The following is a 15,989-nucleotide window of genomic DNA, read 5'->3' as shown; positions in this document are numbered from 1 at the left end:
TGCCACAATAACGGCCTGTTTTGTTGCCGCAGCAGCTAAATAACAGAGAGGACTACATGGACCATGATCCTTTGCTTCATTTCATGAAACATGAAAAATGAACTGTTATTTAGCACTTTTAGCTTTAGCAGCTTCATTCTCATGGACGGGACTCATGGGGGACGAAGGGGAGGATGGGGACCATGGGGGATGATGGGGACCGTGGGGGATGATGGGGACTATGGGGGAGGACGGGGACTATGGGGGAGGATGGGGACGATGGGGACGGTGACTATGGGGGAGGATGGGGACGGTGACTATGGGGGAGGATGGGGACTATGGGGGAGGATGGGGACAATGAGGGAGGATGGGACTATGGAGGAGGATGGGGACTATGGAGGAGGATGGGGACTATGGAGGAGGATGGGGACTATGGAGGAGGATGGGGACAATGGGGATTATGGGGGAGGATGGGGACTATGGAGGAGGATGGGGACTATGGAGGAGGATGGGGACAATGGGGATTATGGGGGAGGATGGGGACTATGGGGGAGGATGGGGACTATGGGGGAGGATGGGGACTATGGGGGACGAGGGGGTTCGGGCCAGAGGGGAGGAGCCTTTTCCACACCCTCCAAAATACCCAGCTCAGATCCTTTCGAGGAAAACGCACAAAAACGACATCCACGTGACAAACTTTTCTGTAAACATTCCCTCTGGCGTGAAGCGCGGCGGTTTAATTAGCTCCGGGCTCGTTAAGATGCGCTTTCCATCTGAAGCACCTTCACCGGCAGATTTACGACGCTCCAAAACAATGCGTTTCATTCACATTCTGCGGCCATCCTCCAAAACCGCCCGTTATTTCAGTCGCCAAGCACTTACTTCTACTTCTTTTAAGACAGTTTGAACCAGATGGAAGGAAAAAACACAGAAAAATCACAAAATCGAGCGTAAAATTGATGAAAATCTACATTACTTGATCCTCTTTTGACATTTCACGGACAAAAAAAGACACTTTTATAACAAAGACGGTGAAGATGATGTCCAAGAAGCACAGATCATTCCAGCTTTTCATCAATAACACACTTTCTGTAAATATTGTTCAACCAGAAGCTTTGCAACGATATATTTCACGCTTTATTTGGTTAATAATGTGTTTAAAATGTATAAATCATCGTTTTGACCGTCGACTACTAAAATAATCGTCGGCTGTAAAACATTTTGTCACGCGTGTATTGTCCAGATATCGACTCGTTCAAACTCAACACTGATTCATCACGTTTTATCCCGTTAATAAGTGAATCCAGAATGAAACCATGACAACAGCATCCGCACGTGACTGACATTAAACTGCAAAGGTCACGTGGGTGCTTATTTATCACATATAACTTTCTAACAGCTCAGTTTGGACTCTACAAAACACGCATTAGAGCAGTTTCAGATTTAAACTTGAACAACAACGATCAAAACAAACGGATCCTTTCACCTCACCTCACGTCTGCTCCGCGACATCCGGGCGGCACGCGGGGGGACGAGCGTGCGTTCTCCTCCTCTTCCTCCCCGGGACTCACAAAACGAGCCCCAAAAACAAACCCGCGGGAGGAAACCGAGCCCGTGTTCTGCGGAGCTCGCGCGAGTCTTCCCCCGGGGGCACGCGCCGCGCTCGTGTCAGAGCCGCTCGTGCGAGTCAGAGCCGCTCGTGCCGCTGCCCGACGCCGCGGCCGCGTTCGCCCATTGTTCCGGAGCGAGTGAGGGAGGAAGAGGAGGAAGATGAGGAGGAGGAGGAGGGCGGGAAGACCAGCCTCCTGACAGCTGTGGACCTGCCCCGGACCAAGCTCCTCCTCTTTTTTACAGCGCGTGCACTGCAAAAAGCGCCGCAGAGACGCACGCGGTCGCCAGCTTTGCCTCTTTTAAAGTGCACTCACTCTAAAAACACAGCTGCGATTATTTGTCTTATTTGTAATTCATTTGATTTATAATGTTCTTAATTTCATCAATTTCCTTGATTTTATTAATTGTATTTAATTAATTAGGCCCGAGCGCCACAAGCTGGCGAGAGGCCTACTAGTCTCGTAAGGCCGTGCGAAGCACGGCTGCGAAAGTGCGCACATAGTGCCCACTTCCAAACACTCACTAACGCACTCCTCCACTCCCCGTGCATACTAATTAGTTGTAGGAAAATGGAACATTACCGTTGTAAACGGGCGAAGCCCATGCAAAAGTTCGCACTAAACGAGCACTTTACATTCGTCATCCCCATATGTGACTGAACGTGGCTAATCCAGTTACATGTCTACCCGGAGACATTTTGAGTTATTCACAGATTCTGAAAGTGTGAATTCAAAGCTTTCCAATGATGTCTCACTCATGTAGATCTGATAATATTTGAGTAAGTTGTGGTCATTTGAATGTATACAACTCTCAAACCCATTCACTGAGAAAACGGCTTCCAAAGTTTCTCACCGGAGTGAGCCCAGAGTCACAGGGGGGCTCATTTGCATCTCATTGAGATAAGCCCTCCCCCCTGTCACACTGACACCACCTTCCCCTACAGCTGTCACTCAAGACTCAAGAGGAGTGTTGTTATTGATGGTAACTGGACTTGAATCAGAATTAGAAGTTACTGTATTAAAATGGAAATACTTGGATTACAAAAGGCCCTGAATAGAATCAAAGAATCAGAATGAGAATAGGGTTCATTGCATTTGTCGATAAACATAATTCACAGGTGATTCAGTGCACCAACAATGGTGCACTGAATGATTCAACACAAACAACAAAAGATAAGATAAGATAAAATAGCCTTTAATGTTACAACGCAGTAGATACAGGGGGAAAGGACAGTAACTTATAGGAAGTTTAAAAAACACTCTTAATAGAAGAACTCTTATAAACAGATGCCAGGGCCAGGTATACGAACTGCAACGGGTCCATGGCTTTGAATATATGAGATATGAGATAATAGATATGATATGTACACCACCAGAGTCCAATTACATCAGAGATCACATCCTCATCCTCTTCTTCGTCTGTGCACTCTTCTGTGCTGTGACTCTCGGCTCTTGGCATCAAAGCTGTAAACAAATAACAGGACATTTAAGAAATGGCTAACTATTTCACATAAAACACTCATTAACTATTTATTTTTTTTAACACAATGTGAGAGTTTCAATATAAATACCTGAAGTGCTGATAACTCTTGATCTTTGGGAGCCGTCTGAAGAAGTGGGATATTGAGGTGAGACTCAGGAGAGCTGTTTTCCACTACCTGATGACAAGGGCGACACTGTAAAAAAATGAGAACAGAAGAAACATATCTTAAGCAGAGAGCAGCACTGAAGTTTTGCCAGGCTAATGTTTACACATTACAGTAGTCAAATAATATAAACTAACCTCAGCGATGTCTTCCAAAGTGTCAACCCTGGTCTTCATGTATGCTCGCTTGATAAGTCCAAAGCCGCAATCAGGGGAGAATTTGGTGTGGCCAGCAATGAGGAAGTGGATGTCCATTGTGTAGTGAAGCTTGGCCCCGTCTGCAGAGGGTAGTAGACAGAGAGAGAAAAGGAGATTAGATTAATACATATGACATTTGATTAAGACGTATATGTCTCTATAATTGCTATTCTGCATTTGCACTATTATTAGTACCTGCTGTGCAAAGTCAAAGCTGTGATGCATCCTGATGTCTTTGCTTGCTGGCGGTGAGGGTCCGAAAGACAGCACATTAGATTCTGTTGTAGAGATCTGTGCGTGGCCTGCAGCTTCTGATGTGTGGGAGAAGCTGTATCCACAGTGATCTGAAGCTTGATGTACAAACTGCAGGCTCACCTGAAAAACAGATGTTGCTTATGGTTAATTATACTCTAATCATTAAAACATGAAAACATGAAAACATGAAAATCACCAAAATAATGTTTTACACTTACCACGCTCCTTAGCAGACTTCACGTAGAGACAGGTCATGTCAGACAGGGTGTCTTTGCCAATTCTGAAAAGGGGAAAAAAAGGATTAGGGTTAACAGTAATATGGGAATAACACGCTTCACAGATAACAGTTCACATTGTGACGTTAACGGTGTATTTAAGATGCAAAACGCGGAGATATTGGGACATCTGCCCTCGGCTAGCGATGCTAGCTAGCTCACTTGAGATAACACTGCTCGTAAAAGCAGAACACTTGCAGAACAGCACACCAAAACATAAACATACACTCGAGTTTAAAACCGGCGCACATTAAAGTGATTAAAAGCGGGTGTTTTAGTCGCAAAGCTTACCTGGTTCAGCCGTCCTGTTGTCTCTTCCAACACCGTGCACAGAGAGACACACAGGAAGCTGATAATGGCCAGGCAAGCGCGTGATTGGTTCGAGTGACGCAGTGCGTGCGTGACGTGCAACGTACGTAAGCCACGTGACCAGAAGTGGTATCGGGAGTTGTAGTTTTTTTCTCTTCCCTCGCCGAAAAATAACCCGATAACATAGCAAAGTTTAGCTTACAACTTAGCTCCGAATAGCTGCGTTTAGCTCAGGGCTGTGGGGCTAACAGCCGGTTTAGCACCATAAAACAGACACAAAGCACGACCCACGGGTCAAGAAATACTACATAAGTATATAATTTGTACAGACAAAACGCCGAAAAATAACCCGATAACATAGCAAAGTTTAGCTTACAACTTCGCTCCGAATAGCTGCGTTTAGCTCCGGGCTGTGGGGGTAACAGCCGGTTTAGCACCATAAAACAGACACAAAGCACGACCCACACAACCCACGGGCCAACCCACGCCGAAAAATAACCCGATAACATGGTGATAACAGCAAGTAATCACATTAAGCCCGTATTGCAGAGTGCACTGAAGCAACATGTTAGCTTAGCATTAGCTCCACCGGAGCAGACAAGTAAGATTCTAAAGTGATCACGAGACCGCCTTAAAACACAGCGTTAAAGCAATAAATTAGTAGTAAAGTAAAAGTGTACCTGAGTAAACAGTTCCGTTGCAATGTAGTCCAGGAAATGTAAGCTCTGAAGACTGTGCTCTGCAGACGGTCTGGAGTAATGAGAGGAAAACACGGAGCACGCAGCTGGCCATGCGGATCACAGCTGATTGGTGGAAAATGTAAACAATACGTTGGCTAGAAAAAGGTGACGCCCCCCAGGAGAGAAGGAAAAAGACCCGAAAACTCCACATTTTTAACAGCTTAATGTATACGTTTAAGACAACCAATAGTGTTATCTGACGCACACAGGGGCTTATTCATAACTTCAACTAGCACATTCTGCAAAAAAAACGAAAATCACAAATTTGGGGAAAAAAAAGTAAAATGCTGTTTTTCTCAGTTTCACCGAGGCCGACATGGTCCGACAATTGCCGTGGCGAGTCACATATAAAGCTCTCATTTGCGCTAAGTAGCTCACGAATACGTTCCCCATCTCTAGCATGTTCCGTGCATATAACCATGTAATGCAAAAATTGAACATTATTACTGTATAGAGGGCCAAAAACACAAAGTGGGCGGAGCCCACTCAAAATTATCGAAAGTACCCGTCAGTGACCAGGGACCCACACCATGAGGTAGGAAAGCGCGAGCGCTTTCCGAAAATGTATAGTTTATGATATTTGATAAATGGGAAACATTGTTTTCGCATCGGAATATTATTCTTTCTTTCTTTCTTCTCAGGACCAACCCCCCTATTTTTCACCCAGTGAACATTGACGAAAAGTCACAAAAATTTACACACCTCTAAAAATCGTGCCTCTCTACATTCTGGCTATCTCCCTTTTCTAAAATTTTAAAAATTGGCGTGTCAGCGCCCTCAAATGTACCAAAAATGCATCAAGATAGAAAATGACCCCAAAAAAATCTTATCGTAAAATCATGAAATTTGGCGCAGAGGTAGATGGTGACAAGAGAAGTAAAAAATATTATTACGGCAACGCCGTCCGCCCAACCAAATGTCGGCCATATTGCTTCAAAAATGGCTAAACATGACTTCGGAGTTTTTCCAAACGTCGTACTTTTACGAACTCCTCCCAGGGCGTTGGCCCTAAAAAGCTGAAATTTGGTGAAAATGCTACTGAGGAGTGGGACATCAAAAGTTATCCAAATTACATTGATACCTCTCACGGTCTCTGTGCGGCGAAGCCGCAAACTGTAGCAAGAATTTCAGAAATCTCCCAAATTTAACATTTCTGCCGTTTGCGCAGATAAAGTCTGAATTGCGTCAAATTAGAATCAGTTGTTAAACTCTTTGCCCTAAACCTACTTGAAGTGAAATAAATTTATTTGGAGCCACAGCACCCCCTACAGATTTTATATGGAGGTTAAATGTTTAGTTTTGCGAAATTATATGAAATTTGACACACAACTCAATTTTGGCATCCCCATCAAAAAAGTCAATGAGACCCATGTCATAATTGTTATGGCTTTGCCGTAACGATGACCGAAACCTTCCATGTTATTCCAATGGGGAAATCGCCAGAACATGTTTAGACTTTAGACTTTCACGAACTCCTCTTAGGGCGTTAGACATATTAACCTGAAATTTGGTGAGACTCATCTTCAGGGGTGGACCATCAAAAGTTATCCACATTTTTATTCTAAGAGTCACGGTGTCTGTGCGGCAAAGCTGCACATTTTGCCAAGAATTCAAAATAAAATTGCTTTTTGAATGGTAAAACAAAGGGGAGAAGATGTGACAGCGTCACAGATTCAGCAGTAGATGTAATAAAAGGCGGCGTGGCGAGGGCCGATCATTGCCGCTTGCGGCTATATTTTTATTTATTATTATTTCATTTTTTTTTATTTCATTTTTTCATTGTATTATTATTTGTATTATTTTATTAGGGACGTCGCGGTGTCAACGTTCAGCGTGTTGTGACGATTGTGAGAGAATATCACGATCTTTCATGATTATTGCTGAGCGGGGATGACATTATTCATATAAATCGATAATTGTGATGATTCAGGTCACGTGTGAGAACTGAAAAATAATAATTGTGACAATTTCGCCTTTCAGAAAGTTCAGTTTGGCAAAGCCGTTCACAGATTTGAGGAACAGTCACATATCAGACAACGGGAATGAAAGAATGAATTTTAAAGGCTGAAAGTCTCTCTTTTGACAGACTTAAACTGTTAAACTGAATTCATGAGCCTAGAGCTTAAAGGTGTGGTCAGCCTAATTAATGCTTGCGCGTCGCGGTAATTAATGTGCGTAAACGCCTCTTTTCACGACTCATTTACATGTCAGTGTGAGTCCAGTAAACACAGACAAAAGATATAATCACTTTACAGTAGCCAGAGAGGCAATGTTTACAATGTTGTGTTAGCCTTTTGCGAGCTAAGCGCTAACTACTGTGTGTGCTAACGTGTGTGCTAACGTTAGCTGACCAGAATCTTCTCTCTTCTCGACACAATATCGGCCGAAAATATCAGATTGATTTATCAGTCGGGCCCTAGTTTTTTCTCACAATAATCATAATATGAACATTTGATATCGTGACATCCCGAGGACTGAAACTGTCTGAACACATCACTTTTCCTCAGGTTTGTAAAATTGCATCGTTTGAAAAACAAAATAAAGTTAACGTTAACAGTCAAATACAAAAGTAATTAATATTTATATGTATTTTTGACAATAAATGGAACTAAAAAGACTCAATATTTGCTTCTTAAAGGATCACTATTATTATCTTTTTAGTTCTTACGATTATTTTGTGAATTATCACAATTATCGAGGGTGTATTTTTTTTTAGGTTCATCTAAATGCAAATGTATTCTGTTTTTACTGAGGATTTAGCTTCAAAAGACAGATTTATGGCAGTGTTTCTCAAAGTGTGGTGTGTTTTATTTAGGGACAGATACATTCATGTTTTTGTCTTTGGGTTTATGATGGTGGAGGAGAGAGAGGGAAAAGGTGGGGGTTGTGGTTCAAAGCTGGAGCAGGACAAAGGAACATGTGAGAGGAAAGACACAGACGCCTTCAGTCGACTGTAACCGGCGAGAAACAAGCCTCTAGAACTGGTCTAGAACAAGGACTAAACCAGGTCTAGAACAGGTCTGAAACAAGGACTAAACCAGGTCTAGAACAGGTCTGAAACAAGGACTAAACCAGGTCTGAAACAGGTCTGGAACAAGGACTAAACCAAGACTACACCGGTACTAAACCAGGACTACACCTGGACTAAAATAGGCGTAAACCTGGACTAAAATAGGTGTAAACATGGCCTGGAAAGGCGGCGTTAAGAGGATTGTGTCTTTCTCACGTCGTTCAGTGTCTGATTAAACCAGACGTGAGATTATGGACCTGAAGTCAGCACCGTAAACCTCCAGGTTCAACATTTCTCATGAACCACAAATAAGACATTGACAAAGGAAGTGCGAGACGCATCGTCACGAGCAACAAACCGCTAAACCGTCAAACCGGACGAGTTTAGACGCTGCAGTTTCAGATAAACAAACACAAAAACTGTCCTTGAGGCTCTTCACGAACGTCCAACACTTGCGCTTTAAGATAAACTGATGAACTTTAAGATTTATAGCTCGTTCATGTATTTCAGTCAAAATACTACTACCTTTGTTGTATTTGGTTTTTGTAGTTTTTAAACTACAAACGGCGATTGAACTCAACTACTGTAATGCTCCGTCCTCAGAATGTTCCGGAGTTGATCTCAAACATCAGCGATTTACCCGACGATCTAAACGTTGACAGTTTATTTAAGTCCTTAGAGCGAAAAATAAACAACGATTTTGAATTTTCTGTGTCGTAATGTAGAAGTTTGTTTGTTTCTCCTTCACAAAAGGAAAGAAAAATGCAACATTCAAGCCTCAAAATTAAACTTTGTAGGAAATTGTTTGTGGTAAAAGATTCTAAACTCCTATTGTGGGTAAACTTTTTTGTAGGATATTGTCCAGTAAACCCTAAAAATATATCATAAATGAAGAAATAACCTCATAGACATCGCAGAGTGATCTTCATTTGACAAAAACACCTTGAATTTTAAAAATATCTCAGATGGACTTTAAGACACGAGATGAACACGTTTGTGAAGCCAAAACCAAAAAAAAACAATGAGAAGGTTCAGCGTTTGTGGCGTTTGGATTTCCAATATATTTAGTCGAAAAACAGTAGATCTCCGATAGCTCCGCCTCCATCCCGAGCTCATGACATCATCAGAGTGCAGACCGTGAAGACAAACTGCGGCGGCGGGCACTAAACACATCATGTGACTCAGGCTGACACGGTAAGATCATGTGACTCAGGCTGACACGTCTGATATCAGCTGCAAGAACAACGTGCGCACAAACAAACAAACATCTGATCCAAAACCAGCAAATAAGATTATAGAAAATTCATCAAAATAATAAGTTCGATTCACATGAACGGGTCGACATTTAAGTGTGTTGTTACGATAATCTGGTGAAGGTGTGCGCATTTAATAACACAAATCACTTCCTGGATACCACCTTATGACATCACAAGGTGTTACAGAGCGTTCTGAGACGCACGAGACGTTCCTGGAGGTGTCGACGTTCTGAATCGTAGTTTTATTTTTGAGGTTAGACATCGTTCTGTGTCGGCCTCGCTCCAAACTCAGAGCGGAATAATCCTCTGACAAACGCTTGACCCGCTCTCTTGTCATTTGACCCTAATTGAGCCGACGTGAGCCCTGACCTGAAGCACCACTAACGAGCCCAAGCCAGAACGGAACCAGGACTAAAGCGGGACTAAGGCGGGACTAAGGCGGGACTAAGACGGGTCTAAAGCGGGTCAAAAGCGGGTCTAAAGCTGGACTAAAGCTGGACTAGGGCAGGTCTAAACCAGGTCTAAAGCAGGACTAAAGCGGGACTAAAGCAGGTCTAAAGCATAACTAAAGCTGGACTTAAGTGGGTCAAAAGCAGGTCTAAAGCTGGACTAAAGCTGGACAAAACCAGGACTAAACCAGGACTAGGGCAGGTCTAAACCAGGTCTAAAGCAGGACTAAAGCAGGACTAAAGCGGGTCTAAAGCGGGTCTAAAGCGGGACTAAAGCAGGACTAAACCGGGTCTAAAGCCGGACTAAAGCGGGACGAAAGCGGGTCTAAAGCGGGTCTAAACCGGGTCTAAAGCCGGACTAAAGCGGGACGAAAGCGGGACTAAAGCGGGTCTATACTAGGACTAGGCGGGACTAAACCAGGGCTAAAGCAGGATTAAAGCAGGACTAAACCAGGACTAAAGCAGGTCTAACGCATAACTAAAGCTGGACTAAAGCGGGACTATAGCGGGTCTAAAGCAGGGGAGAGACGGGAGATGGTGGAGGACAGTGGATCGGTGGTCGAAGACGTTCTGGACGGCGTGGAGGAGCAGCCTTTTCTGGCTGCACGTGCCCGGAAACGTAAAAAGTCCCTTAGCTCGTCCGAGGGTTCTGGGAATGAGCAGCAGGATGAGGCTGAAGCTATTGATATCCGGAGTGAGAGCAGAGACTGTAAGGTGATCATAAAGCTTGCACAGGATAGTGCATCCTTTAAGGAGTGGAATTCAGTGGCATTGTCAAAGAGCCTAACTGTAGCTGTGGGAGTAATCAAGAGTGCGAGTGTCCTTAGAGATGGCTCGCTGCTGGTCGTGTGCAAGGACGCGGCTACCGCCACCTACTGTAGTTGAACATCAAGTATGTCATTGTCATTGTCTTCAAAGCCCCTGGGATCAAAGCGGAAAGGAATTGAACAGGCACAATCACAGTGTGTGGGGGAGTCTAAAGAATCCAATAGATGGACGCACCAAACCGCCACGAAGGGAATCGATAGGATAAAGTCCAACGAATACAGTCTGGCGTGGAAGAAGGCCAGCTGGAATAAAGTCTAAGGAATAAAGTCTGGCGGTAATGTAACACTTGGATACCAACCGCCATAAAACAAGAACAACAACAACAACAATAATCCAGTAGATGCACGGCTGCCAAGCAACAACAACAATGGAAGTATCAAAGCCTAAAGAATGAAGCCTAAAGAATAAAGCTGTACGGCAGAAGCACCAGCCACCAAAGAAGGAGAGCAAGATGAAGAAGAGTCAGAAGATGAAGAAGAGTCAGCTCTGGAATAAAGTCTGGAGAAAGAATAAAGTCTAAAGAATAAAGTCTGGCGGTAATGTAACGCTTGGATACCAACCGCCATAAAACAACAACAACAACAAGTCTGGAGAGTCTAGATGAACCGCCATAAAACACAGAAGAAGCAGCAGAAGAAGCAGAAGAAGCAGACCCTTCATTTGAACGTCACACAAACGGTCACATTTCAGCAAAGTTTCAACACATTTTCTCATTGTCGGAAGAAAACAAGAGAATTTCAACATGGATTGTTTCAGAAGAAAAAACATCCTGGTGAAAGAACAGAGAGGCCAACTCAGTACAGCAGAGGAGATCATCCAGGCTCGGCAGAAGGAGAGAGAGGGGAAAGGCGCCCAGGAGAGAGCTGTGCAGGAGGACAAAGACGCCTCCAGATCCATCCAAGACGAGATGAACCAGAGAACAGCAAGGCTCCAGGCAGAACTGGAGATGAGCAAACAAACAGGAGAAAAGGCTTTGGACAAGAAGGAGAAAGAAGTCCAAAAACTCAAAGAAAACGTGCTCAAACTCCAGCAGGAAAAGGCCATGTTTCAGAAACTCATGAAGGAGACGACTCAGCACATGATGATGGTCTACACTCAGAAGGAGTGTAGGATCAAGGAGTTTCAGAAAACGTTGAGCGAGGAGAGAGAGACGAGCCGAGGACTGCAGGAAGAGGTCTGCAGACTCCACAGAGAGCGAGACGAGGCCAACGACACCTCCAGAAACCTCCAGAAGAAACTTGAACTCCAAAACCAGCTCACCAAAAAGCAGAGCGAAGACCTAGAGAAAAGCCGTGGCCTGGATGAGGAAGTGAGCAGACTCCAGGAGCAGATACAAGCTCAGACAGCTGCGATTGAAAGGTCTGAAGAGCAGGCCAAGAAGTACACAGAGGAGAAGATGGAGGAGAGAGAGAGGAACAGAGAGCTGGAGAAGGTCACACACCGTCTGGGAAACATCAGTCGAAAATACCAGATTGAGGAAAAGGCAATGGCAGAAAATTTCCAGACAGTGAAAGAGGCTTTAGTAAATATGGAGCAGAGCATGGAGGAGCAGATGAACCAGCTTCGACAAAAGCACAACCTTAAAGAGGAGCAGAACAAACACCTGGAGACAGATCTGTCCTCAGCCCAGAAAGAGCTGGAGGAGCAGAACAAGAAACACCTAGAGATGGTCCAGAATATGAAGGAGGAGAGAGAGAGGAACCAAGAACTGAAGGTGGTTCTCAAAGACAATAAAAGGACTATCAGCTTCAAGGACCAAATGATCGTTGAGCTTAAAGAGGAGGTCCGGACTCTAAAAGAGAAGATCTTGAGCCTTCAAGAGGAGCTCCAGACTCTGAAAGGGAGCGATCACAAGACAACGACAGAGGAAGTTTGTCAATCTCACACAGTTGAGACTCAAGCAGCTCAGGTCCAAACACAGAAGCCTGAGCAGGAGAGTTCTTCCATCGGCCCGACTGCGAGAGAACAAGGTGCTCGAGACATGCCCCAAGATGAAGGTTCCACAAAAGCCAAAGCAGAGGTACAAACTTCTGAAAAGAAAAAACGTAACAGGAAAAAGAAAAAACAAAATTAAACTAGAAACTTGAATGATTTGACAACAATGAGTGTCTAATGAGAAGAAACCACCAAAACCAACAGCATTGACCTCTGAACAGGACGAATGCTGAAGTCCCTGATGAACGAAAGGAAGCCATCATGAGACCTCCAGCAACGCAGCAGAGAGAACCTTCATCTCTCCCAACTGGATACAACAACAGGCCAAGTGCAACCAAGGCTGGAGACCGTATGTGGTCTGAGCTGCAAGATGATGAACTGAAGATGAACCCAAAGATGAACCCGAAGATGAACCCGAAGATCAACCCGAAGATCAACCCGAAGATCAACCCGAAGATCAACCCGAAGATCAACCCGAAGATCAACCCGAAGATCAACCTGAAGAGGACACTTCACAGCTTGGAGTAAAAGGAGAGACCGACTGTAAACATGAAGCAGAGGAAACACCTACTGCACTTTTAACATGCATCAAAAAATAATAAAATCTTTCTATTGATGTGTTTTACTTACAATTCTTCTAAACTGAATCTTAAAGGCGCAATGGACGATTTTTCGGCGATTTGAGAACGCAGGCAGAAGTGCGCATGCGCACTCCCCCGTGCGGACTGATACAACACACACGTGCGTTTGTTTATTAGCGCAACGGATCGCATCGCATCTCTCGTCTCTCGTAGATTTCCGTCTTCTTCTGAGTCAGCTCGAACGGTCTTTCTCCGTCTTCATTTTGTCCCGTACACTGAGGGAACTATATTATGATAGATCAATACGCTTAGACACGAGGAAACGTGGGGACAAACTGCACGCGGCTGCAGGTGAGCGGTAGGTGCATTTTATGATTGATACGTGGTAGGGCTAATCGGCAGTCCACGCCACGAGGAAATAAGACTCAGATTTGGGCCAAAAAGATCGTCCATTCAACCTTTAACCTGTGTTACAACCCATCTAAAGAACATTGCCCAAATCAAAAATATAGTGTCCAAACCAGATTTGGAGAGACTTATCCATGTGTTTGTCTCCAGTAGATTAGACTACTGTAACGGCCTGCTCACTGGCCTCTCCTAACGAGCTGTAAAACAGCTGCAGTACATCCAGAACGCTGCTGCTCAGGTCCTGACTAGAACCAGGAAGTACCATCACATTAGTCCTGTTCTCAGGTCTCTGCACTGCCCCCTGTGGCTCAGAGAAGAGACTTTAAAAGCAGCTCTGCTTGTGTACAAGTCTCTCCATGGCCTAGCACCAAGTACATCTTGGACATGTTAGTGCCATAATTATGAACCCTCAGGGACCAGCCTCCTGCTGGTGCCAGAGTCAGGGGGGGACCTACAGCTGACGTATATCCATATAAATAAAATAAATAAAATAAATAAAATAAATAAAATAAATAAAATAAATAAAATAAATGTATTTTTAAAAGTTTATGTTTTACTATTTAAAAATGACCACAAAGAGGAAGGTCATCATTTTTGTGCTACAATTATTGTGAGAAAAAACATCACAATTTAACGATTATTCACAATTAAAAAAACTAAAACAATGACGACAGATTGAATTAAAACTACTGACTTTTGCTTCTAAAACTGTCACAATGATTTTTTTAATAAACTGTAAAAGTTGTATTTTATTGTGATTGTGACTCAGCCCAATGAGCATTTTAGTTTCCAAAATGCTCATTCCATTTGTGGCGCAGGAGAAAGTTCATGTGTCGTTAATGAGCTCGTGAATGAAGCGCTGCAGTGGATCACGTGACCTTCAGTCAAAGTGTCAAACTTTAATACAGAAGATGTGGTTTTATCCTCAAAAATGTGTCACGCTCCAGGTTCATTTATCGCACAAAACATGAACCATCAACCACTTTATGAGGGAGAAAATAATATCATCCCATTCACTGTTTTGTATTGAAAATTATAAACTGAAAATGTACTATAATAATAATAATGACAATAATAGCAATGATAATAGTAATAATCATATTAAATAGTAATAATATTAATAACAATGACAATTTTGAAATAATAATGATAATAGTAAAGATAATGATAATTTAGAAATAATAATTAGTAATTATGATAATAATAATGATAATAGTAAAGACAATAATAATGATACTAAAAGTAATGATAATATTAATAATAAAAGTAATGATGATAATGATGATGATAATAATAATAGTAATAATAATATTTATGATAATAATAATAATAATAATAAAAGTAATAATAATTATTATAATACAAAAATGGCCATTTTAAAATGCTTTAAAAAGACAAAACAAAACCCAAACAAACTCGCATCTCAGTGGGACTCTGCTGGTTTGACAATAATATTATTACACTTACAGATCGGTTCTAGTACATTTTTGATCGCCTCGTCTGAATACCGTTGTCATGGATACTATCGACCATTTCATCCGTGTCAGTATTTTCCATCTAAACGTCGCAGGTTTGATCTCATGTTAAATCTGCCGACGCTGATGCTAAAATGACTTTCCAAACGCTCACTGGGTGGGGGAGGGGCTAGGGGGAGGGGCTAGGGGGAGGGGGAGCGCCTCCAATGCCTGGGACAAATCAAAAAGTGACGTTTCGCTCCAACGTGTTTCGCGCAGAGTAACTCACACGTGGAATCACAAATGTCTCTTTATCGGCAACAACAAAACATCAGAACTGTGACATATTCATTTATTAACCATTTATTAAAGCTGAAACATGACTTATTCTTCCAACATCACGACAGCTTTTCATTCCATCTGATCAAAACATAATTTCAGGACAATTGCAGCGTCACTTTAGAATAAACTTCACTTATTCCTGCCATAGTGAAGCATTAAGACGTTATTAAGAGTTTAGTAAGAATGATTCAGGCGTAATAATTATGTAATAACTAACACTCGTAACCCTTTATAAAGTGATTAACAAGTTCACGCTCGTTAAACTAATTGTTCACGATTAATTGAGGCTTTTTAAGGTGTGAGAACGGGGAGCGATGCACGTTTTACAAGTCGCTTCTGTTTACGTTTTGAGTCATCCAATCAGAGAGCAGAGTTTGTTGCCAGGCGACCAAAGCCAGCGGGACAGCCGTGACCGTGTTTTGAAGCCAAAAGCAGCACAGGCTTCACTTTCGACGGTCGCAGAACTTTCTGAATGTCTTTCCCCGCGCTTGAGCCTCTGCACGACTCGCTGCTGTTGGACACATTCCGGCTGATGTTTCACCCGGGCGCCGGATCAAATCGGGCGCTTGTTGCGGCGTTAGCAGCGGCAGCTAACGTGGCAGAAGAGGTGTTTTGCCAGATGATTGTGAGGGCAGATTCCAGAGCCTGCAGTGACTGTCGGAAGCTCGAGTAAACGCGAGCAGAACACTGACACAGCAGGACGTTCTCAGAGGTT

General features: G+C 43.2%; 1 protein-coding gene across 1 annotated transcript; it reads left to right on the top strand.

Moving 5' to 3' along the window:
• Nucleotides 1-11,266: 11,266 nt before the first annotated feature.
• Nucleotides 11,267-13,017, top strand: LOC140362563 (uncharacterized). Its single transcript, XM_072448646.1, has 2 exons — nt 11,267-12,574; nt 12,742-13,017. Exons 1-2 carry the CDS (start codon nt 11,297-11,299, stop codon nt 13,015-13,017), a joined length of 1,554 nt encoding a protein of 517 aa, XP_072304747.1. The 5' UTR covers nt 11,267-11,296.
• Nucleotides 13,018-15,989: the final 2,972 nt, after the last annotated feature.

The sequence above is a fragment of the Eucyclogobius newberryi genome, unplaced genomic scaffold, assembly GCF_026437365.1.
Source record: "Eucyclogobius newberryi isolate DKJ021-1_F unplaced genomic scaffold, fEucNew1.0.hap1 SCAF_17, whole genome shotgun sequence".
Lineage (NCBI taxonomy): Eukaryota > Metazoa > Chordata > Actinopteri > Gobiiformes > Gobiidae > Eucyclogobius > Eucyclogobius newberryi.
This window is presented reverse-complemented; position numbering and strand designations above follow the sequence as displayed.